This window comes from Heteronotia binoei, chromosome 11 (assembly GCF_032191835.1).
Source record: "Heteronotia binoei isolate CCM8104 ecotype False Entrance Well chromosome 11, APGP_CSIRO_Hbin_v1, whole genome shotgun sequence".
In the NCBI taxonomy this organism is placed as follows: domain Eukaryota; kingdom Metazoa; phylum Chordata; class Lepidosauria; order Squamata; family Gekkonidae; genus Heteronotia; species Heteronotia binoei.
The window spans coordinates 54,426,553-54,451,504 of record NC_083233.1 but is presented as its reverse complement, the minus strand read 5'-3'; the positions used below and the strand labels follow the sequence as shown (position 1 = coordinate 54,451,504).

Genomic DNA, 24,952 nt, shown 5'->3' with positions numbered 1-24,952 from the left:
AGTACCCATGCAGGGGCAAGCCAAGGTTGGCTGATGCTCCCTGTCCACCATATTGGTTTAGTAATTATACCTCCATGACCTTTCTCCAAGGCACTGAGGGAAGCACTTGAAACTTCTCTTGTACCTCACTGTGATCTTCACTGACCTGTGATGAGATATCATGAATTGCTCAAGGTCATCCATGGAGATTCACTCTTGGGCCCAGGTTTGTTGGAAGATCATGTGCCACACTTGGGGTAGGATTGGAAACAAATTTAGGTTTATTGTCACAGGGTGTTTGGAATGGCTTTTAACTGGGGCACGACCATCATGCCAAGCAATATGTGGTGATCTAATTTTTTTAACACCCTAAGAGATACAGGTTTAAGGTTAACCAGTGCCAAAATGTCCCTGAGACAATGAAAGGCAGCTTTTGCCTGACTTAACCAGTGTCACAAGAGACACTGGCAAGAACCTATTTAACAAGCAGGATTGAGACAAGAGCCTCCCCCCTCCCCCCTACAGAACTTTTGAGTGACACAGCATTGCATCCCTTTGGAGCCAAAGCACTTCACGACTAGATGGGCAATACCCAGGGATCATATTATCTGGCAGAGAGACACAGCTGCCTTCTGTGTGCAAAGGGGCAAGGATCTGACAGGGAAAACAAGATTACGCAAGTATTCTGGGGCAAGAAATAAGGAACGCAAGAATTTGAGAAAGGATTTGGAGACAAGAGAGATAATGAGCCCAAGAGAGGGGTTTGATGGGAAAGCAAGGGAGATTTCCAGTGCACCAGTCAGCCAGCAAGAGAACTGACACAATTAAAGAAGTTGCCAGTCTTCCAAGGACAAAAATTCAGCATTTCTTCAGGAATTTTTGTTGTCACTAATGCTTGTCTGGCACCAGCAGTATGCTAGGTACAGACTCCAGGAGAACAGCTGGGTTAATCATGGCATAAGCTTCCATGGGCCAGAGCCCACTTTGTTAGCCAGACATCTGACAAAGTGTCTGCTACAATATATTTGTTAGTCCTGAAGGTACTGCATAACTATTAGCAGTTTTGGTTGCAAGAATGGACTAGCAACAGTACTCCTCTAGAATATTTTAAGAAACCCACAAATAACTTTTGTTAGACTATTGGGTGGATCACATCTTCTTTCAGCTTAAGTGGCTCCTTCCTCCAATGGTAAAGCCTTGTAATATCGAGGTAGGCTTCTTACATTGGAAGAAGGCTTCAAACTTGAACCCAAAAGGAGAGGTTGGGTTATAAATATTTTAATAAACATTGCTCAACACAACCATAAAAAAATGACATGCATGTGTGAATAAACCATTCCTGGTGAATATTACTGACTGAATTTTTTGCTTTGTTTCCACAGACAAGGCCTTTCAGTGGATTCCATTTGCGCATTCAGCAGAGAGTGCTGGGGGACCAACTCACACACATTCATGCCTCAGGGACTGCAGCACTGTCACAACTTGTGTGCACCAAATGAGTCATCACAGGTCAGTTGCCAGAGATTGCATTTGAATACCATTCAATGTCATTGGTCTTCAGTGGGTGAGTCAGGACCCCAAACTGGATCATAATCCAATTTAAAGTGAGTCAGCAGCACCATTTTCTTTTTTTTTATTTTAAGAGATGTAAGGTGGCCAGATGCTAAGGAGGAAAGGCCCTGGGCCCATATAACAGTTGTGCAAAAGAGTGAATGACAATAGGGCATAGTTTATCTCTACCTCTATCACATTTTGTCTTTCTTGCAGCTTTTAAGTGTATAGCAGCCCTGTCCCCCTATTTCACTTGGTTACAGTAAAGGAAAAAGCAAGATCCACTTGTGATTGCTCAAGCTACGTGGCAGGTTGTGATTCACAGGTCTGCACAGGTTGAAAATGACAGCTATATGTCAACTGAGGGGCAATTCACACATTATTACATCCTCCTATCCCACGCATATCCTGTTGAGAGATGCGGCTTGTGAATTTTGTGCTTGGAACTTAATTCCCAAGACCATGGTGCACAAGCCTTCCCCCTCCCAGATACTATTTTCCCAACCTGAAATTGCTCTAGAAAGCAGCAATTTGCCCCACTTAGTACAACCCATCAGTATACTAAGTTTCTTCTGTTGGGGCATACAGCAACAATACTAGGTTTCTTCTGTTGGGGTTTCACATTGGAAAACATTAGCAGGCGGTGACTTAAGCCCTCTTTTCCTGCATGCCACTGTCTCATCTAAATTGAGCCTGGGTGTACCTGGGAATTAAGTTCCAAGCACAGGACTTCCAGAGAACTTCTGGTCAACAATTCTGGGTCAGTTACATGGTAGACATGAGGACTTTGTGAAGTGTGCATTAGCCCTTTTGAAGACAGATCTTTGCAATGGGAACAGCTGAAGCCAAGGAAGTGTCTAAAACTAGACATATCTGCAACCCGCCCCCCCCCACCAAAAAAAATTGCAGTGCACAACAAAGAGGAACAGGATGAGCACAACTGATTGTCTCTGGTGACCTAAAAGGATTGGATCTCATCCCCCTTCTCTGGGAAAGAGATTTGGGGGAGGGACTCAAATTTTCTACTTACAAACAGCTCTCTGTGTGCTTCTCTGTCCCTCCTTCACAAGATGCTTGAAACAGGGTCAAAGCCCTGCAAGTTGTTATCGCAGTTAAAGGAGGGTAAACAACCCAGAACAACCTGTTTCACCATGATACACTTATGGGATCAATTCAAAAAGGAACAAAACAAATTAAAATAATCTCTGACTCATGGAAATTCTTGAATGCTTTAGTAGCATTACAACAGAGGACAGCTACAACTGTGGTTCTGCACCAGAGTTACAAAGAAGGCATATATTGGGTAGAATGGATTTGTTTGTCAATAGTTCACAGATGCTTACATGTATTTATTACAAATTGGTTTAAAAACAGTTATAGGCCCAAATATAGGATCAAGAAGAAATCATACAATATTCACAATTAGGACCTTAAACAGATGTGTTTTGACATACTGGCCTTCGCCAGTGATCAAGCATAAACGTTATACATAGGCTCAATTATTGTAATAATATTAGACAATATAGGACTAAGTAAAAATTATGTTCTGATAGATAAGGCAAGGATGTACTTTACAGGCTTCATATGGTACATGTAATCCAAATGGTATTGCAATTATGTACCTTCCTATTGTGGTTCAAAAGAATCAATTTGACAAGCAATCTACTACATACTGTTAGGTTACACTGGCTCCATATTGGTTTTCAAATTGATTCTTTTGGACCACAGTATCATAGAATATGATTTGGAAGGAACCTCCAGGGTCATCTAGTCCAGTGTTTAGTCCAACCTCTGCACAGTGCAGGAATTTCACAAATACCTCCCCCCCCCACTGCCCACATACATCCCCAGTGATCCCTGCTCCAGGCCCAGAAGATGGCAAAAACTTCCAAGATCCCTTGCCAAACTGGCCTGGAGAAAAATTGGAAGTAGAAAGGGACATCATTGTAATACCATTTGGATTACGTGTATTTGATTTGGACACCAGATGATACAGTATGAGGTCTATAAAGTACATCCTTGCCTTGAGTCACTGATATCTATCAGAACATAATTATCACTCGGCCTTAAATTATTAAATATTATTTTTTATTATATTAAATGTATGAATTGCTCAGTCCCTGGTATTGTAGGGCACGGGGTGATACACAACATAATAAAAACATTAAGAAGAACAAGAAGACAAAAATATCTGCAGCACCCTAACATCAAGTGGACTGTGACTGTCTCGTGGGTGTGTGTGTGGGGGGGGGGGGGCAGGAACAGTCTGCGGGAAAGGAGAACACAGGAGGGTGCCAGCCAGAATGGAAACCATCACCATCCTCAACCAACAGCCTGGAGGTACATCTCTGCCTTGCAGGCCTTGAGGAATTGCATAAGATCCTGTAGGGCCCTGATAGTGTTTGGCAGAAAGTTCCACCAGGTTGGGATCAGGACTGAAAAAAGCCCTGTTCCTGGGTTGAGGACAACTGAATATGCTTGTGCCAGGAATCAGTAGCAGATTGTTATTCAGAGAGCATAACGCTCTCCTGGGGACATACCAGGTACTGCAATTGCAATCATTATTGCAATAATTGAGTCTGTGTATAACATTTATGCTTGACCACTGAAGAGGGCCAGTAGGCTGAAACACATTTGCTTTAGGATCACATGGGGTCCTAATTATGAATAGATATTCTTATTGAGAATATATTTGGGCCTATAACTGTTTTAAAACCAATTTGTAATAAAAGCAAGTGTTTTTGTTGCGTTATTTATATATTGATGTTAATGGAAATTAATATTGCACCCCATATTTTGTATCCAATTAACTTTTTTGGTTCTTTCTCATTTTGGGGGGGGGGAGAGGTTATGTTTTTGGTCCCCTCCTTTTTTCTTCTATCACAGATGCTAACTTCAGCATTCTGGGGTGGGAGGCTCATCTTTGCAGTTCAAAAGACCTTGCAACGCTGAGTAATAAGAGACTTAAATGAAGTGCTTTTGCATCCTTTTAGAACACTACCCCCTACGAAGAAACACCATGACTTTTCTCTCTCCCCAAATGTTCAGGATTTTTTTATTAAACCTAAATGAGAAAACAATTAGATCTGCAGAATATATAACAATCCATGGAAATAAAAAAAAATTATAGCATCTACCTGTACCAGATCTTGTATAAGGAGATACGATTACTGGGGGTGAGGGTAGGGGTTGCCTCAGACATTTGGATTTCAGACATACGTATTTTCCAGAGATTCAGTACAGATGGGGATATGGTTAAAAATAAAAAGTACTGAGAAAACCCAAATGCTAAAACAAGTCAGGACAAGCAAGGCTTACTGCATCAACCCTTGGGTTGAAAAGCTGGGCCAAATTTTAATTTTTTTTTAAACAAAAACTTTTTAAAACTTATGCCTGGTACCTAGAGTGGCAATGCTTAAGAGACGAGTGCTGTGGAGTCAGGCTTATCTGGAGATTATGCCACACCCAAGCCAGAGACCCTGCTCTGTAACAGAGTTCAGGGCTGCTTCATGCTTTCGGCAGCAAACAGCATATTCCCCTTATGTCATGAGATATCGTTTGAAAATAGGAGGGCCAGTCTGTTGCATGGGTGTCAGAATTTAACTGAGCAGGCAGGTTTTTGGCCCTCCTGGAGCAGAGCAGAAGGGCTTGCGGACCTGGATATGGCAGAGAATCCAGACTGCATGCCTACCTCCTACTTCAGTGCTGTGCTATTATCTGCAGCCTGGTTGTACAGACTAGAGGCAAAGCCAAACCAAAGTGTAAGGGGGGCATCACCTTTTAGAGCATCACAGTCCCCTGCTCTGGACTTGATCTGCAGTGCAGTTGTTGAAAAGCAACCAGCTACTGAATTATCTGATGGGAAGATGCACATATGTAAATATGCATGTGCACACCACCCAGGAACAATATTGTAGCTCCCTGAAATCGTGTGTCAACAAATATGTGCCTCCTTCCTTCAAATCAAAAGCATAAAGTGCAAAGGCATCCTTCCATTGCGGTGGGGAAAGCACTCTGAAACTCCTCTCCTACAATCAGTAAGGCACACAGCAAGCCTTGTTTCCAGACCTACTCCTGAAACCATTTTGAAGGCACAATGCTGGGGAGCCCTAGCATAAAATTAAAGACTGTGACTACTGGGGTTATCTGAACTCAATCAGTCTAGCTTTAGCCTAATCACAATGCTGAGAAATGAAAAAGGAGCAACTTGATATTTTGCTAAAACATAATTGTCGAGTGGACACAAGCAGTGCTGTAACCAGCGGGCGGGGGGGGTGGGGGGAGTGCTGGGGGTAGTGCCCCCTATTGAATCTGTCACATGCCTTCCCAAATTTCCCCAGCTTTTCCTTTCAGTGAAGACTGCTGGAGATTTGATGGGAGGCACTGCCTCCAACGCCCCCCCTCCCCCACAGCTACACTTCTGGACACAAGTAACTTCTGAAAGGCTTGAATAAAAAATTGATCATTTAAGAATGGCTGGATTGACAGAAAGTGGAGGATGGTGAGAGGGAGACCACTTGGCAGCCTTGGCCCAGTTAAAAGTAGCCAGACATCAGTTCAGTAACACCCAAGGCAGCCATCTTGGACAACTTAAACCAATCCTATTGCAAGTCTTGTGGGTTTCTCAGGTAGATATAAGTGTACAACACTGAGGAGTCAATGCATGCAGGGTGCAAGCATGAAGATGTCAGTTTAACAATTAATGGGCATCCAAAAGCAGCTCTGAAAACACAACTAATAATGGCAACAGAGATAGTTGCGGGGGGGGGGGGGGCTCAAATTTCTTTTACCTCAAAGGCCCATCTCCTCAGTCACCCAGAAAACAGTTTAAGTAGAAAGCAATGCTTCAGTTATTGGGGTGTCTGAGGCTGAATCAGGCAACTGTCTGCATGATCCCACGGATCTGACCATATTAGATCACTCTCTTCATGAGGGTAACCAGATTCAAACTATGAGTGGATCATTGGCACCTGAAGAGCTGTGCTTCTATCAATAATCCCAGAATCTTTCCCACATCTATGCTAATATACGTGCAGCCTTCTGCTAGCTTTTACAGACAGATTAGATGATGTCTGAGCTAGACAGGACTGCATGTATGAGCGTAGTACTGGCAGAAACTATTGCTCCTGGGATTTTTGCACCAAATATATGAACCTTATAGAAACTCTATCCAGGGTTAGGACTTCTACAACTTCTAACTCCTTATATTTTTATGCCCCTTACTATGTGGAAGAGGAGACTACGGTCTGAAAGGTAGAAAATTATCTAAGACCGCTTCCAAAGAAGAGTCTTGTGATTTTTTTTTTTACAAAATATATATTTTTTTAAAAAAAGCTTGAATATGAAGAGTAGGAGTGGGGAAATATACCCATTTTGCCCACTAGGCAAGAATCTCACAGTGGCTTGTGCTTAGGTGAGCTGCATGGCTACCTGTTTTGGGCAGCATAAAACCTGCCTTTTTTTTTTTTTTATGAAATCAAGCTTCCAGCTCTGGGTGTTGGACAGGGCAGGAGGGGGCTAAAGATATGCAAACATAAATGAGTTAAAGGTAAAAATCCATAGAGGACTGGGGAGGGGGGTGCAGAGCTTCCTTTGTGCTTGAGGTTTGTGTGTGCATACAGATACATTCTGTATCCTGCACAGTGCCTTGTCAGAGCTGCTGAACCTCCAAACTCCCAATACCTCATACTCTCTCTTTTTTCCTTGCCAACTGCTGTCCCAGTTCGTCCTTTAAAAATAATCCCAAAATAGCAAACTGTAAAAGTGAAAGCTGAACACTCCAAGCACCAAATTCATTGCGGAATTTTGTCTTCTCTGAGTGAGACACAAAGCAAGGTGGGGCTCCTTCACAGCTCAGCACATCACTCTCCTCAAATCGGCTCAGAGAGGAGGGCGAGAGTCCATGAAGGATGTTGGAGTGCTCCCAGTTCAGACTCCAATGCAGTTCAGTGAAGATCCGGGTTAAGCTTTCATCTTCTTGCACAAGTACCACGAATATACTGTGGGCTTTCAGAGAGAACTGTAGACACTAAACATTAGGATTAAAAATCTGTACACGGGAGCGTCAGCAAAAGGCCACCCCTCTCTGCCTGCAGGGGGAAGCATCCTTCACAGCACTCCTAAGGAGGGCCAGCTGGGGAAAAAGAACAATGCTGTGATGCCCTTTTGTCTCGGGAGGAGAATACAAGTTACAATCCGTACAAACACTTGAAAAAGCTAAAAGATATATCACAGCTATGTGTTATACAAAGATTATTAAAAACTAGAAGGTACTAAAGCTTAGGAGCATCATGCTGGACTCCTCAGACAGCGAAAAGCCAAAATCCACTGCGCGCGAAGAAGGTCCCGATCCAGACGGCAACCAGGTGCAGGTTGCAGCTGAGTCCTTGAACGGGTTCCACTGAGTGTGACCTGGCTCAGTACTGAAAGTGCTGGCTCACTTCCTACAGCTCCTCGAAGAAGGCCACACGGGATTTTGTGCTTTGCAAGGTGAGCTGGGGAAAGGAGAAGAAAAGGAAAGACACGAGTAAACAGGGTGCTGGGATTTCCTCACTTGCTGTTCAATTTATCCTAGAAGGTGGCCCCGACAGCAGCAAACAGGCCCCTGTGTTTGCTGACGTCTATAAGCAATGGGAAGCCTTGCGGGCTTCTCTTCATTGTACTCCCCTTTCAGGTAAAGGAGGAGAAGTGTATATTTTGGCAGCTCAGGGCATTGCTATTGATAACTGTGTTCACATACATTTGTGTGGTATTCCTTATGAAACCATGGAGGCCCATAGCAGAGAGAGAGGTAGAGGGCGAAACAGAGTAGCTTTGCCCAAAGTCAGTTATGGCAGTGTTGAAATCTGAATTGCAGTCTTTCTGGTTCACAGCTTAAATGATCAGCCAGAATGCTACAGCATTCCTTGCTGTACAAAATACAGAAGAAGAATCTTATTAAGAACAAGAAGAGTAGAAAGTTTGTTGCACAGAGCACAGGATCAGAGTTAGTGCTGGGGATGATCACAGAATCATAAGAGTTGGAAGGGGCCATACAGACCATCTAGTCCAGGGGTGGGGAACAGTGGCTCTCCAGATGTTTTTGCCTACAACTCCCATAAGCCCCAGCCATTAGCCATGCTGGCTGGGGCTGATGGGAGTTGTAGGTAAAAAAACATCTGGAGAGCCACTGTTCCCCACCCCTGATCTAGTCGAACCCCCTGCTCCATGCAGGATCAGCCTAAAGCATCTCCGATCCCCAGATTACAAACTATCAGTGCACACCCACTCCTCCTCCAAGTACTCCTAGACAAACAGACTTGACACCAACACAGAATGCAGCATTTCAGAAGTCGTCTTCTCTGCTCTAATCTGAAAGCCTGATAAACACTGGGTGACTTTGCCTCTCATTTCCTCATCAAACTAGAAAATCGAAAGCCTCTAATATAGTTCAGGATCATAAAGAACACCATGGCAGCCACCAAGTGTTAAATGATGTTTGCAGAACCTCCAGTGCCATCAAGTGGTCTTGGACCTCTCAGAGTGGATTTGCCACCCTGGCTTCTTCTGTGTCTGGCTTATCTTGCTGTTGAAGAGAAAATGAGTCACCCAAGGAAAGAAGGAAGGAAAAGAGACAGAAAAGCACTGAAATATGTATGATAATGGAGAAGGAATGACAAGAGAACACATTTCCACAGGGATTCTAACAGGAATGCCAGAAAATCTGACTTGTAAAGCTGCTCTCCAAGCCTGCATACAGAGTGGGCTGCCTGTCTCAGCTTCAGATGCACATGGACAGCCATCTATTTTGTCCTGCTCCTCTCTTAGTCATGCAGGAGTAATGGCCTCCACACACAGTCCCTGCAACGAGGAAGGCTCCTCAGCCCTGCTCTGCTCATTAAGACAGCCTAAATAAGCTATTTTTTCCTGGCCCTGATCTAAGCTGCAATTCCTCTGAAGTGAAACAGGAAGATGCTGCTGTCATCTTGCACGGGTGCGTGCCATTTGTCTGGACACTGTGACATCTCCAAATAGATTCCCCCTCCTATCCACCCCACCAGAAAATATCACAATTAACCTTCCCTGCAATTAATTCTTCCTACACTAGCTTCCCAAGAAGACTGGGGGCAAAAAAGATCCCTTGTGCTCCCTCTCCAACCTTCCTGGCTGCCCAACAGAAATGGAAAAAAGATGTGATTGCTGTTGTCCACTTAGCAGGAAGAGGGGAATCTCAGATCTGTGGTCACTACTGTGGCAGTCATAGATATATTTCCTGGTGCCTGTTTGCTTCTTGGGTACCAAAATCCAAAATGTCTTGAATGGAACAGAAACAAATACCATTTTTGCACACAGCTTACCTCGCAGTCACAATCCTGTTCCCTCTGCAGCGTCCGGTCGGATTTCCCACCATCTGCGCCGGAGTTACAGGAAGTGACACGGCTTTTGTGTAGCAAATGTAAACCGCTAAAACCCAGTTTACATTTGCTACGCAGAAGCTGCGGCACTTCCTGTAACTCCGGCGCAGATGGTGGGAAATCCGACCGGACGCTGCGGAGGGAACAGGATTGTGACTGCAAGGTAAGCTATGTGCAAAAACAGTAGAAGTCAGCTTTGGGGTGTTTCCTACTGACTAACGAAGTAGCTGAGCTGTGAGTCCAACTCAGGCAGATGTGCCACAGCTGGCTTGGACACAGCCACAGACTTTCTTAGGTTCCAGATTGGGAAGACCCTCTTGGGAAGCAGACTCTCCCCATTCTTCTGAAATAGAAAACAACTGGCATCAATTGATGAACTGTTGTGTATGCCCCACTTCACCAAAAGATAACTGCCATGTGCCAAGAAGCTCAGGAGTGGGAGTCTTAGGCTGATTCTGCATCAACCTTGCTCCGCGCCAGGCTTCCGTTTCTCTCTGGAGCAAACTAGCAATTTCGCATCAGCTGCTCCACACCATCATTTTGCGTGGGGCAACCCATGATCTGCCATGCCACAGTATAAACCTGTTTTTTCAGGTTTCCGCTGTGGTGCGGCAAATCGCAGGTTGCCCCGGCACAAAATGGCGGCACAGAGCAGCTGGTGCGATATTGCTAGCTTGCTCCAGAGAGAAACGGAAGCCTGGAGTGAAGCAAGGTTAGTGCGGGATCAGCCTTACACTGTGAAAAAGTCCAGCTTATTTGCCACTATTGGGTGGCTCTAGCTAAGGAGTTCCTAATCAAACAACCACCAACGAAAGAGTCCCCAGTCAAATTTAGGAAGTCGAATTGTCTTATGGAATGTTCTCAAATGGTGGATACAGAGATCCTATGAGGAAACTACACATTTTTCAGAAGTCCCATTGACTTGTTTCTCTCTCATACACACATGCTATTTCCCACTATTACGAAGCTGCACAAGAAAAGGACTAGTCCAGTCAGACATGCATTGGAAGGACACAGTGACAAGATGGCACCTACTCAGGGTTTTTTTCCCCCCTGGAAAAAGAGGTACCAGAACTCTCAAGAGGGAAATGAAGAAGACATGTACTCCTCATGAACTCTTAAACATTTCTTAAAATAATTTTGTTTCCATGAAGAGATTCCGGAACATCGTTCTGCCATTCCCCCCCAGAAAAAAAAACGCCCTGTGCCCACTCAAGTTTTACTAAAAGATATACCTTACACTCCAGGTATCACAACTTTTTTGTGTCAAAGACTCCAATTTTACTAATTTAACAGAACTGCATCAACAGCCAAATATAGTACCTTAAGGAGTTGGAAGGAATTTGGCAGTCTGATCGGCTGCAGAACGCTCTCTGGTGAGTGGGCCGAGTAATGTGCCTTGGTGCACTTCTGCTGGAAGCATCTTTGCTTAAAAGGGCTGTCTTCCATTGGACAAACCTCTTTAGGGGCAGGGAAGAGTGAACAATACAAGACTGCCAAACTGAAGGTTCTGCTTCAGGTTGTCTGGGTTAGACTTTGCTAGATCTAGATTTCTGACGGTGTCATGCTTGCTTTTCCACTAATAACTAATTAATTATGTTTTTATTCTGTCTCATCACCAAGGGAAATGCTTATAACCCAATAAAATAAAATGCCAACTAAAATGCAGCTTAATAAAATGACATCATGCCTGGTTAACTCCAGCTACTGACAGCTCCCCAAGCACACACATGGAAGGCATCCAAAAGCCCAAAAGAGGGAATTCCACAGCTGTGGGGGCAACTGCCTCTTATCCAAGCCCCACTGCAGGGCCCTGGTACATGGACAGAGTCCACAAGAAGATGCCTGCCAGTAATCCCAAAGTCGAAAGACTAGAAATCAGGAGCTGCCATTTCTGGCTTGCTCTTTTTCAGTGAATTCAGGTTTACCCACCCTGGGATCCAAATACAAACAATGCACAAAGGGAGGAGGAAAAAAAGTGAATTTCAGTTTGCTATTTTTCTTGAACACAAGGAGATTCTAATACCAAATCCTGCACACTCTGCTGCTTAAAATCCCAAAGAAGTCAATGGGATGGCATCCAAAGAACCCTGGAACTTTATTTGTAGTGGTAGTCCAGACTAGAGACTGACAGCACACGGCTGGGAACGGCATCTGGACCATCAGCTCTTCTCCAGCCCCACACTTTAACCCAAACAAAGGTCAATAGTTCTGCAGAAAGAGGGCACTGGTAACAGGAGCTATTGCACAGAGGGTTCTTGAAATACGCAGGCGCCAGGTTGTAAAGGGTTTTAAAAGCAAGAACAGGCATGCTGAGTTGAGTCTAGGAAAAAAAAAACTATACAACAAAAAAGTGTAGGCCCATGATACTTGTGGGGAGGGATTCCCTCACTCTCCACATATTCTCTCTCTGGGCCTGCACCCAGGGCGATTCCTGTGCTTCTGCTGCCTGTGGGCCCAGGGCATCTCCTGGGCTGCTCTGCCTGGCATGCTTCCTGAGCTGCAGTGGCCCAGCACAGAGCCCCAGGCTTTGTAGAGCCCTGGGCTGCAAAACCACTGCTGTTGCCAGATAGAATCTGGCCCTGGCACCACCACCAATGAAGGTGTGTTCTCCATGCAACCAATACACCCTGTATATTTTTTCCCTTAATTTTCAGATTTTTCAGCAAACCTGGGGAGTGCCCCAAGTTTGGTGAAAAACCTGATCCAGATGGGGCCACATGTGGCTAATAATATGTAAATGCAAAGATTTCAAAATAGGACCAACATAATAAAAACAGCTAGTAATCAAGCTATCACTTTCTGGACCAGGTAAAGTTGTCTTTGTGGCCTGTCCCTTGTACACAGTATTGCAGATTTAATCTCAGTATACTGCCTCTGAACATGGAAGTTCCATTTAACTATCCTGGTCAGTAGCCAATGACAGACCTACCTCTCCAAGATGTTTTAAAAGTCATCTAAGCCAATAGAAGAAGACAACGACATTGGATTTATATTCCGCCCTCCACTCAGAGTGGCTCACAATCTCCTTTATCTCCCTCCCCCACAACAGACACCCTGTGAGGTGGGTGGGGCTGAGAGGGTTTTCACAGCAGCGCCCTTTCAAGGACAACCTCTGTTAGAGCTATGGCTGACCCAAGGCCATTCCAGCAGGTGCAAGTGGAGGAGTGGGGAATCAAACCCGGTTCTCCCAGATAAGAGTCCGCACACTTAACCACCATACCAAACTGGCTCTCAGCCTCCACCACACATTATGGTTACAAATTCCACAAGTAAGTGTCACATGACACAAAGAGCTACTTTAAAACATTAAACCTGCATACTGCAGCTTCTAAAACAGAATATTGGCAGATCTGCAAGTGCCAAAGAATTCTCTTAAGAGATCTTCCCAGTTTCCTCTTTACAGAATCACAGTTCCAAAACACGTAGGAAGAAGCCACTGTAGTTAAACTGGTTTGGTCTTTCTAGTGTAAACATACTGTAAGCATTGCAAGGGCAAAGGTGGCATCCCAACTGCGTGTGAAGTAGCAAGTAATTTATTAGTAGCGCAACAGGCACTGGAAAAATGCAACCCCCTATAAGAAAGGGAACTGAATGCGCTTGCAACACTGCGGGAAGGGAAAAGAGAAAGGAAACAGCGATGGGCCTTCAGAGATAATTATCCTATTTGATTACAGCCTGTGTAATAGGCGTCCTGGGACAAATTATGCCTTCCGGATTAGCAAATGAGGATTAGCAAATGAAAGGAGTGTTGTTAATTGGGAATGTTTCGGTGCAGGCAAACTAAGTGATGAGCAACTCTGGTCAAGAGTCAGGCATTCTGTGGAGCCAGATCACCTTCCCAGAAATATTCAGCCCCATAACTCAAGCTCTGACGGCCTTCCTTCTTCTTTCTCTGCCTTGTGAGTCTTTTGCTCACTATTTCCTCACAGTTGCCAGTTCCGCTAGGAAAGCCTGAATAGGAGAGGAAATTACTGCAGATGCTTAATGCCCTCTGCTGGAATCTATCCACTGGCTGCCTTGGACAGCTCAGCAAGCGACTGACTGCCCATTCTTGTTCTTCTGCAGGCTACACACTTCCCCTGGGTGCTTACAATCTCAGCCACTTACGGAAACAACAAAATGATGAGAAGGGAACAGAACGGTACCACCTTAGGATTCTGGGAAGTCCTGAGACGCTTGCAAGCGTGCTTACAAGAGCAAGTGTAATCAAAGGCTCTCCGAATTCCAGCACAATCAAGAAACAGGCAGCTTCTGAGGATGACTGGGGGGGTGGGGTGGGGAAAGTCCAGCAGGAACTCAAGTTTTTTTACACAAGAGACCTCACCCAGGAAACAATTTACACTATCAACTTGATGGCTTACTACTAGAACTATCCTTACCATCAAAGCTGTCCATACTCAACATTAAAAAAACAGAACATTCTGCCAACAAGACATAGCTACTGAGATTTCACTAACAGTTATCAATCCACAATCATGCATACCCTTTGCTGCCATAAGGTCTAGAACAGGGGTGGTCAAACTTGCTTAACATAAGAGCCACAAAGAATAAACACCAGATGTTTGAGTCATGCAAGACATGAACGTCAGATGTTTGAGAAATGCAAGAAGGAAGGAAGGAAGGAAGGAAGGAAGGAAGGAAGGAAGGAAGGAAGGAAGGAAGGAAGGAAGGAAGGAAGGAAGGAAGGAAGGAAGGAAGGAAGGAAGGAAGGAAGGAAGGAAGGAAGGAAGGAAGGAAGGAAGGAAGATAAATGGGAGAGGTGAAAAGAAAGCAACTTTAATTTTACATGCATTTTCCAAGCCACCAGCTGGTTTGGCTTGGAGAGGTGATTTTAAGAGACAAATGCCTTCTCCAAGCCAGCTTATGAGGTGGTGGGGGCTTTGAGAGCCACACAATATGTGTGAAAGAGCCACATATATCTCCTGACCTGCAGTTTGACCACCTGTGGTCTAGAAGCTATGGTCTAAAAATGAAAGCTTTGATTCATAGGAAGTGGATTTGCGGAACCATTACTCTACTGTTGTGGGATCACAGTACAGGAACAGCCTGGCCACTGCTGCAGGTTAACTCAGGAACATCACATGAGCAGTCCATGTTTCTTTTAAAGACTCCAAAAGCAATTTGGAGCATAAATGGGAACCAACAGGCAAGAGGCAGGATGGGAAGTTTCAGACTTCGGTATATGGACCATCCTTGTCCAACACTTATTCTCCAAAACCCCTTATTTACGCCAGGGGACTGTGGTATATGCTATTCTTTGTTCTCAAGGGGCCGGGCAAAAAGAGAATCAAGTTAGCCCACACAAAAAGTGGTTGAGCCAACAAGAGAGGACTGTTCTGCCATACTTATCCCGTCCTTTCATCCCAAAACCCAGAGCACCTTACATGGCTCTCCACTCTTCCACTTTATCTTCAGAACAACCATCCTGTGACACAGGCTTATGCTAAGAGAAGGTGACTGGGCCAAGGTGACTTCATAGCTGAGTCAGGATTTGAAGCCAGGTCTCCCCAATCCTTGTCTGACACAGAGTCAACAAGAAAGGGCACAAATGGCAAGAGAGTCAGTCACAAAGCCAGCCAAAGTACACAGTGTTCATCCTTCCCAAATCCAAAAATCAACAGAAAGGGCTCTGCAGCTGTCACGTAATTCTCCAAGAGCACTCTACAGTCTTCTGGGAGAGCAAGAATACTGACAAACTAGAGAAGGAAAAATGGAGCTGCCTTCAATTTTATGAAATGAAAATTCAGGCAACACACGCTGTATCTATGTGGGTGGTCCTCTGAACCAAACGGGAGCTGTGCAAGGACTGTAGAAAAAAGAGCTGAAAAGGGCCATCCCCATCCCTTAGTGGGATTACCTCTCCACAAGATTAACCTGCATTGTGCAAACCCACATGTCAAATAACCCCAGCTGACTGAGAGCCAGTTTGATGTAGTGGTTAAGTGCACAGACTCTTATCTGGGAGAACCGGGTTTGAGTCTTCACACCTCCGCATGCACCTGCTGATGTGACCTTGAGTCAGTCACAAGTTCTCACAGAGCTGTTCCTCTCAAGAGCAGTTTTTGTCAAAGGTCTCTCAGTTCCACCTACGTCACAGGGTGTCTGCTGTAGGGTGGGGAAGGAATGGATATTGTAAGCCGCTCTAAGACTCTGAGTGAAGGGCAGGGTATAAATCCAATCTCTTCTACTACTACTCAAGTGAGCCCAATGCAGTGGAAATCTGTGGACAAGGATCAAGCTGGAATTGAATCCTCAATTGACCACGAAGGTCACTGCATGCCCTTGAGCTAGACACAAAACTCTTACCTAACCTGCTTCTTGCTATCCTGAACTTCTTCGAAAGGAGCAGGACACCAATGCAATGAAAAGTGACCTTTTAATTGAAAAAAAAAACCCACAAGGTCAACAGCCAACGTGACTCAGTGGAAATAATCTTAAAGATGCCCATAGTCTCTTTCTCGGTCTCCCTGAAAATTATCATATTAAGTAATCCAAATGTGTTGCTGTAACATAAAAGAAACCAAGTGAAGCCAAGCAAAACTATCGATGAAAATAACCCAATTCTGAACCCAATTAAAAATGCTATGTTTATACCTACCCTCCAGATACATGCTTGGCAAAGATATAATGGTGTCTCAAGCAGATACTGGCCAACAGCAAGTACGGCTCTTGGATTTAAAGTCCCTCCCCCATCTCCCCAAAGAAGAAGGCGTAAAGGAGGAGATACACATCTTTCCTGACCCCAGAATAATTCCATCACCTCGTACTGAGCATAGCATTAATTTATTAAGACATTATTTATCCTGCCTTTTCTTGTGTTTCAAGCAGCCTTACAGTAATAGTTTCGAAGCATTTCCAATTAAAACAAAATAAAACCCTCATCTCTCCCTCTCCTCCTTATGAGACGCCTAACCCCATCAAAGCCCTGACAAACAATCAAGACTTGCAGTGACCCCTGAAGATCACCGAGGAGGGGGCTCCCCTCACTTCCACAGGAAACTCATTGTACTGAGCAGGAGTCATGATGCTTCACCTAACCTGCTTCTTGCTATCCTGAACTTCAAAGCCAGACACGCCACCCTAAGTGGTGGGGACAGCCAGCAGATGGATACCTGAAGACTGCGGTTAACATACAGAGAGGGGCATACGGAAGGAGACGGTCCCTCAGATATGTGCATCCCAGGTCATGAAGGGCTTTAAAGGCCATAACCAACACCTTGAATTGAACTCAGAAACAAACTGGCAGCCAATGTAGTTGTTTTGAAATGCATATGTTCCCTGACAATAATTGGGCTGCCGCATTCTGGACCATTTATAATTTCCAGGTTGTCTTCAAGGGTAACCCCACATAGAGTGCATTGCAGTAATCAAACCATGAGATTACAGTAGCGTAGATCAGTGTGGCCCAGTTAGCTGATTCTACGTAATGTCACAGAGTTGTCAAACCAGATGCAGCTGATAGAGGCATTCCTGGACACCATGCCAACCTGCTTTTCAAACAGCAAGGCAGGGTCCATGAACCATCCCCAGGATCTTGATCTGCTCTGAAAAAGCCAATTCCACTCCATCTAGGTAAGACAAGTGGATTCAGCCCCTCTAGAACGCACCTTTCCAGACCAGCATTACCTGTTGGTTTTGGATTCCGCTTCAGCTGCAGGGATGTCTATTTCTAGGGTGTTCAGAAGGGTAGAATTTTGTTCAAGAAGATCTGGCCAGCAGTGTTCCCGCTAAGCTGAGTTAGCGTGAACTAGCGCACAGATTTTTAGCTTCCAGCTTGCACATTTTTGTCTTAGCTCAGGAAGGATGACCCCAGAGCACACTAATTTATGCAGTAGCTCACAACTTTAATATCAGTAGCTCACAAAGTAGAATTTTTGCTCACAAGTCTCTGCAGCTTAGAGGGAACATTGCTGGACAGCAGCTCATTTTGCTACAACCAATTTTTATTTGTGAGTCAAGATATGCAATGACTCCCAACAGCCCGAGTCACAACCTCCCAAATTGGTGCGTTTCCGCCCAGCACAGGGGCTGACCCACATCTCTCATCCAGCTGCCTCCTCACATCCAATTAAGGCCAGCAGCATGCAAACGATCTCCACCACCACCGATGGAGGAATTAAGTTTGCTCTTGACTGAGCAGGCTGCCACTTTCCATCTCTGATCCTGCAGGGAACACTTGCTCTGGAAACAGCAGCCTCAGAACAGATGAAATGTTTCAGCCTTGGACTGGGGAGGAGCCCCTGGCAGCTGTGCGTGTGCCACTTGGCTTTCCCCAGCTCTTCTGACATCAGCACAAAATGCTCAGGTGAATACGCTTTGGTCCTGCCTAGCGTTTCACCCGTCAACCTGCCTATTGCTTTTGACAATCCCTGGACTGGAGGGATGGATCAGAGCAGCTCTGAAGTCGCTACAGACTGACTGCATCCAGGCCACGTTTGGCATGACAAAAGCTGGCACATCCAGTCTAGTGGAATAAAGATCGCAGCCCCCCCCCCCCAAAAAAAAAATTCTCATTGGGCCTCCATGGTGAAGAGACCTGAACAGAGGAGCCAGAAGGGCAACTTCAGGATACAGGAAAAGGGAATCTCTCAAAAGAGTTAATGTGTTGCTCCTTTTTTTAAAAAAAAAAAAAGGCAGAACACTCTGTTCCAAGATAGTCCGCCAACAAGAAATCTTGCCTGTAATTCTGGAAGCTACCAATTTCATTCTTTCCTGCATCAGGGTAATCAGTGGTCGCAGATAACACACCTCTGTGGCCAGCAATGCCCACCTGGCTGTTTGCAAGGAAGGAGTGGTGCGGTAAATGCTGCTGGTTTCCATGCTTTCATTTAGCATTTCTTATCCAAATAACGTGGCAATCAAAGATAAGGAGATACTTTCTCCAATCACCCCATGCCTGCCTCTCCTCCAGTCATCTTCTTCCCTAGTAAAACACTGGATCAGTCGCAAGCTGTTTCTCTTGTACAACTGGGGGAGTTGGGTGGGAGGGCAAAGCGTGTGAATTTCTTTTCCCTTCCCACAGCAATGCAAGAGAAATGTGTGCGCAGCAAGATCATGCAAACCAATCAGAGTGATTATGAGCAAATTACATTTTTGTCACAGAGAGAAAATTGATTACACAAGGCAGTATTGTGTGAAGATCTCCTTCGTGCAGGAAGGGAGGAAGAAGAAAAAGAACTCTACGGAGTGGCACCAGGACGAATCAAAAGGGGAAAAAGGAGGGGGAGAGGGAAGGAGGTCTATTAAGCTGCCAGTTCTAGTGAGAATTGGATTGTGGGTCATGGAAGGGAGAAAAGGAACATGCCTTGCTCTTGTGTGCTGGGCTGCTCCATTCCCCAGGGTGCCCACGTTATTTGATTTTAAACAACCAATAACTCCATTGCAGTCAGAGCCGTTTTACAGCAGATAACTCAATAACTACAGGCACTGAACTTCTGCTAGCCTAGCAAAATTACACGGAATTGAAATGAGACCACCAAATCCATTTAGACTCCACCAATAAACTGGAGATTATGGGTGAGTAGGAAGAGAAAAAACAAGGAGGAAGGGCTGCAAATGCTCTGTTTCTTTCAAGACGGGCACTTCAGTTTCTGGGCACCATGGACCCCTGTTGACTCTAGCAGAAGAGTCAAGAATATCAGAAACCCACTTGTTTTTACTTCAGATAAAGACATGAGAAACCAAATGCTTGAGGGTTTAAAAACCTTGACTTTTTTTTTTAACGAGAGAAACAGAAGCAGTTTTGGGAGGGATGATTTGAAGTGAAGCAGCAGTGGACAGGGAAAGGTGTAAACATACACAGCCTCTGTGCTCCAAATCACGCCCCGCCCTTCAAGCAGCTTTAGTTGTTTTTAAACTTGAAGTGGCCATCAAGGCTTTGCTGCAAAGACGCAAGTGCAATGTTCAGTGAGGCCCCCTGAAAATGCTAACATTAATCATCTTTCTCTTATCGGTGCTTCAGATTTTACTTCAGATTTTAACAGCATACAAAGTTAACGGCATCTCCTTTACCTGTCGCTGCCAAACCGCACAGAGAACATGTTTTGCAGAAAGAAGGTCACCCTGACATCTTTGCTACTTCCTTTGAAGCCACTTTCAAATTATTTCCCAGGGTCTCCCACTGCTTGTAAAGAAAGCTTTTTTATTAATGTACTTGCCATTATAATTGGAACAAAGTCAAATTTGTCTGGACGCTATTGAAATTCTGCATTCGGAAAACTTATTACGGACAAACTTGTGCGCCCTTTTCACAGCCTCTTTTTCCCCTCTGGCAAGCCACCACATCCCCCTCTTTCTCAAAAAGACCAAAATAGTTTACCTTGAACCGGGGCTTCAAAGGAAGCCATTAGACAGCTGGAAAAAGGATAATATTGAATAAGGAGAACACCTGACATGTTAGAATGAATACCGCTCAGTCTTCTCCATCCAGATCTATCATCTCATTTTACATCTTCCTAAGATATTGAAACTATGACTTACAGACCTGCCAAAGGTTGGCAGCATGACCAGCAAGAAATGAGACATGGCTCTTTCCATCTCTTTCAAACAAGACAAAACAACATTTATACCCCATCTTTATCCACCACAGAACTTAACATGAAGCAGATGGGTGTCCCATGTAGTCTCCTATCCAGGCTTGGGCTAGAGCTAGTCTCGCTTAGCTTCAGCAAGACTGCTGCATCACAAGCCTTTAAAATCTCACCATAAGGCACAACACTATCCTTCCCTTACCGTACACACCCAGTCCCTACCCCCCTGGAAGCAAATTGCCCTTTCCTTTCCAGTGCCCCCTTCCTTAGATATAGTTCAACTGGAATGTTAGCTCTGGTTAAGAGCAGTGGGGATTCACATAATAGGATGGGATTATTAAAATAACACAGTAGTCATTAACAATAACAATGACAAATGTATGCATTTTATTATCTATTTATCGTATTTGTACCCAGCCTTTCTTCTTGGGTCAAGGTGGCTATGCAGCATGTTGAACACTCTCACAACAGCCCTGTAGATAGGGTGGCCAGACCGTCCCGGTCTCCCGGGACTTTCACGGTTCTGGCCCCCAATTCACGGCTCCCGGGCTGGGTATACCGGGACCATTAAGAGGTCCCGGTTTAGCCAGCCAGAGAGCCGGGGGCCGCGCGCCCGGGCGGGGAAGGCGGCGAGTGAGGGAGGGAGCGACCCTGCGCGTGCGCAGATCGCCCTGCGCACGCGCAGGGACGCTCCCTCCCTCACTCGCCGCCTTCCCCGCCCGCGCACGGGGCCCGGCGGTGGCGGCGGAGGCCCGGGAGGGCGTCGGAAAGGCCCGCGGGGGTCGCTGGAGGCCCTCCAGCGACCCCCGCGGGCCTTTCCGAGGCTTCCCCGGGGCTCTCAACCCCCATCCCCCGTCCTCCTCCCCCGGGAGGGCGTCGGAAAGGCCCGCGGGGGTCGCTGGAGGCCCTCCAGCGACCCCCGCGGGCCTTTCCGAGGCTTCCCCGGGGCTCTCAACCCCCACCCCCCGTCCTCCTCCCCCGGGAGGGCGTCGGAAAGGCCCGCGGGGGTCGCTGGAGGCCCTCCAGCGACCCCCGCGGGCCTTTCCGAGGCTTCCCCGAGGCTCTTAACCCCCACCCCCCGTCCTCCTCCGCCCGGGAGGGCGTCGGAAAGGCCCGCGGTGGTCGCTGGAGGCCCTCCAGCGACCCCCGCGGGCCTTTCCGAGGCTTCCCCGGGGCTCTCAACCCCCACCCCCCGTCCTCCTCCGCCCGGGAGGGCGTCGGAAAGGCCCGCGGGGGTCGCTGGAGGCCCTCCAGCGACCCCCGCGGGCCTTTCCAAGGCTTCCCCGGGGCTCTCAACCCCCACCCCCCGTCCTCCTCCCCCGGGAGGGCGTCGGAAAGGCCCGCGGGGGTCGCTGGAGGCCCTCCAGCGACCCCCGCGGACCTTTCCGAGGCTTCCCCGGGGCTCTTAACCCCCACCCCCCGTCCTCCTCCGCCCGGGAGGGCGTCGGAAAGGCCCGCGGGGGTCGCTGGAGGCCCTCCAGCGACCCCCGCGGGCCTTTCCGAGGCTTCCCTGGGGCTCTCAACCCCCACCCCCCGTCCTCCTCCCCCGGGAGGGCGTCGGAAAGGCCCGCGGGGGTCGCTGGAGGCCCTCCAGCGACCCCCGCGGGCCTTTCCGAGGCTTCCCCGGGGCTCTTAACCCCCACCCCCCGTCCTCCTCCCCCGGGAGGGCGTCGGAAAGGCCCGCGGGGGTCGCTGGAGGCCCTCCAGCGACCCCCGCGGGCCTTTCCGACGCTTCCCCGGGGCTCTCAACCCCCACCCCCCGTCCTCCTCCCCCGGGAGGGCGTCGGAAAGGCCCGCGGGGGTCGCTGGAGGCCCTCCAGCGACCCCCGCGGGCCTTTCCGAGGCTTCCCCGGGGCTCTCAACTCCCACCCCCCGTCCTCCTCCCCCGGGAGGGCGTCGGAAAGGCCCGCGGGGGTCGCTGGAGGCCCTCCAGCGACCCCCGCGGGCCTTTCCGAGGCTTCCCCGGGGCTCTTAACCCCCACCCCCCGTCCTCCTCCCCCGGGAGGGCGTCGGAAAGGCCCGCGGGGGTCGCTGGAGGCCCTCCAGCGACCCCCGCGGGCCTTTCCGACGCTTCCCGGGGCTCGAAACCCCCACCCCCCGTCCTCCTCCGCCCGGGAGGGCGTCGGAAAGGCCCGCGGGGGTCGCTGGAGGGCCTCCAGCGACCCCCGCGGGCCTTTCCGACGCTTCCCCGGGGCTCTCAACCCCCACCCCCCGTCCTCCTCCCCCGGGAGGGCGTCGGAAAGGCCCGCGGGGGTCGCTGGAGGCCCTCCAGCGACCCCCGCGGGCCTTTCCGACGCTTCCCCGGCCTCTACCACCCCACCCCCCCCGTGCTGGCGGAGGCCCGGGAGGGCATCGGAAAGGCCTCTCCGCCGCCGCCGGACTCGCCGCCGCTGCCGCCGCCGCTGGACTCGCCGCCGCCGTAGGTAAGGGGGCCGAAAGCGGGGGGGGGGCTGGCGGTTGGGGGTTTGCCTTCCTTTCTTCCCTCCCTCCTTCCTTCCTTTCTTCCTTCCCTCCTTCCTTCCTTCCTTCCTCCCTCCTTCCTTCCTTCCTTCCCTCCTTCCTTTCTTTCTTCCCTTCTTCCCTCCCTCCCTTTCTCCCTCCCTCCCTCCCTCCCTCCCTTCCTTCCTTCCTTCCTTCCTTCCTTCCTTCCTTCCTTCCTTCCTTCCTTCCTTATGTTCTTATGTGACACAGAGTGTTGGACTGGATGGGCCACTGGCCTGATCCAACAGGGCTTCTCTTATGTTCTTATGTGACGCAGAGTGTTGGACTGGATGGGCCACTGGCCTGATCCAACAGGGCTTCTCTTATGTTCTTATGTGACGCAGAGTGTTGGACTGGATGGGCCACTGGCCTGATCCAACAGGGCTTCTCTTATGTTCTTAAGTGTGACACAGAGTGTTGGACTGGATGGGCCACTGGCCTGATCCAACAGGGCTTCTCTTATGTTCTTAAGTGTGACACAGAGTGTTGGACTGGATGGGCCACTGGCCTGATCCAACAGGGCTTCTCTTATGTTCTTATGTGACGCAGAGTGTTGGACTGGATGGGCCACTGGCCTCATCCAACAGGGCTTCTCTTATGTTCTTATGTGACACAGAGTGTTGGACTGGATGGGCCACTGGCCTGATCCAACAGGGCTTCTCTTATGTTCTAATGTGACGCAGAGAGTTGGACTGGATGGGCCACTGGCCTGATCCAACAGGGCTTCTCTTATGTTCTTATGTGACGCAGAGTGTTGGACTGGATGGGCCACTGGCCTGATCCAACAGGGCTTCTCTTATGTTCTTATGTGACGCAGAGTGTTGGACTGGATGGGCCACTGGCCTGATCCAACAGGGCTTCTCTTATGTTCTTAAGTGTGACACAGAGTGTTGGACTGGATGGGCCACTGGCCTGATCCAACAGGGCTTCTCTTATGTTCTTATGTGACGCAGAGTGTTGGACTGGATGGGCCACTGGCCTGATCCAACAGGGCTTCTCTTATGTTCTTAAGTGTGACACAGAGTGTTGGACTGGATGGGCCACTGGCCTGATCCAACAGGGCTTCTCTTATGTTCTTATGTGACGCAGAGTGTTGGACTGGATGGGCCACTGGCCTGATCCAACAGGGCTTCTCTTATGTGACAATACTGACTTTGGTGGACCCAAGCACTGATTCAGTGTAAGGGAGCTTTGTGTTTGTGTCTTCTAGTGCAATTTTGTTCTCAGATCCTGTATTTACTTCATCAGTATATGGGATAAGGCACTTTCTCAACTGTGCTGCATAATGCAGCCTATTTATTTTGTCCTGTTGGCTCTGTTGGCTCTATCTGCGCCACCTTCATCACTTTCGGGGTGTGGATCCCCCAGTGGAGTGGTCTCCCGACTCCCTCCGCCGGCTGTTTCTGATAGCCCTGCGCTCCCTCTTTCATTTGATATGTGTCCCGTGCGGGTGCCACCCTCCCGCCGGGAGATGCCGCAAAATGAGCCCCCTTGAGGCTTATGGCGGCAGGGCTCGGGGGAAGCGAGCTAGACTGCTGTTCTTTTGAGGGGTTATAGAGTGTTTCGAGCCCGTCCCTGTGGCATCGGTCCCATCATTGTGGGGCCCAGGGGGCCGGCGCAGCGGCCTGCTGAAGCAGCCTGTCGGTCACTTCCGGGTTCCTGTCCTGCATCTCGACCTGTGTTATTAGTGACAGGCTGCTTCGGCGGGCCGCTGCGCCGGCCCCCTGGGTCCCACAACGATGAGACCGATGCCACAGGGATGGGCTCGAAACACTCTATAACCCCTCAAAAGAACAGCAGTCTAGCTCGCTTCCCCCGAGCCCTGCCGCCATAAGCCTCAAGGGGGCTCATTTTGCGGCATCTCCCGGCGGGAGGGTGGCACCCGCACGGGACACATATCAAATGAAAGAGGGGGCGCAGGGCTATCAGAAACAGCCGGCGGAGGGAGTCGGGAGACCACCCCACTGGGGGATCCACACCCCGAAAGTGATGAAGGTGGCGCAGATAGAGCCAACA

The 24,952-nt window shown here is 48.1% G+C and overlaps 1 protein-coding gene across 5 annotated transcripts in view; it reads right to left on the bottom strand.

Moving 5' to 3' along the window:
* Positions 1–4,554: 4,554 nt before the first annotated feature.
* NF2 (NF2, moesin-ezrin-radixin like (MERLIN) tumor suppressor) overlaps positions 4,555–24,952 on the bottom strand; it is a 112,604-nt gene continuing 92,206 nt past the window's right edge. For all 5 annotated transcript variants that reach the window (XM_060249747.1, XM_060249748.1, XM_060249745.1 and 2 more), the window contains one exon: positions 4,555–8,024. Coding sequence is in view for 2 of the 5 variants with exons in the window: in XM_060249745.1 (XP_060105728.1) it covers positions 7,974–8,024 (51 nt within the window). In the remaining 3 variants the exon portion in view is untranslated. The remainder of the gene's footprint in view (positions 8,025–24,952) is intronic.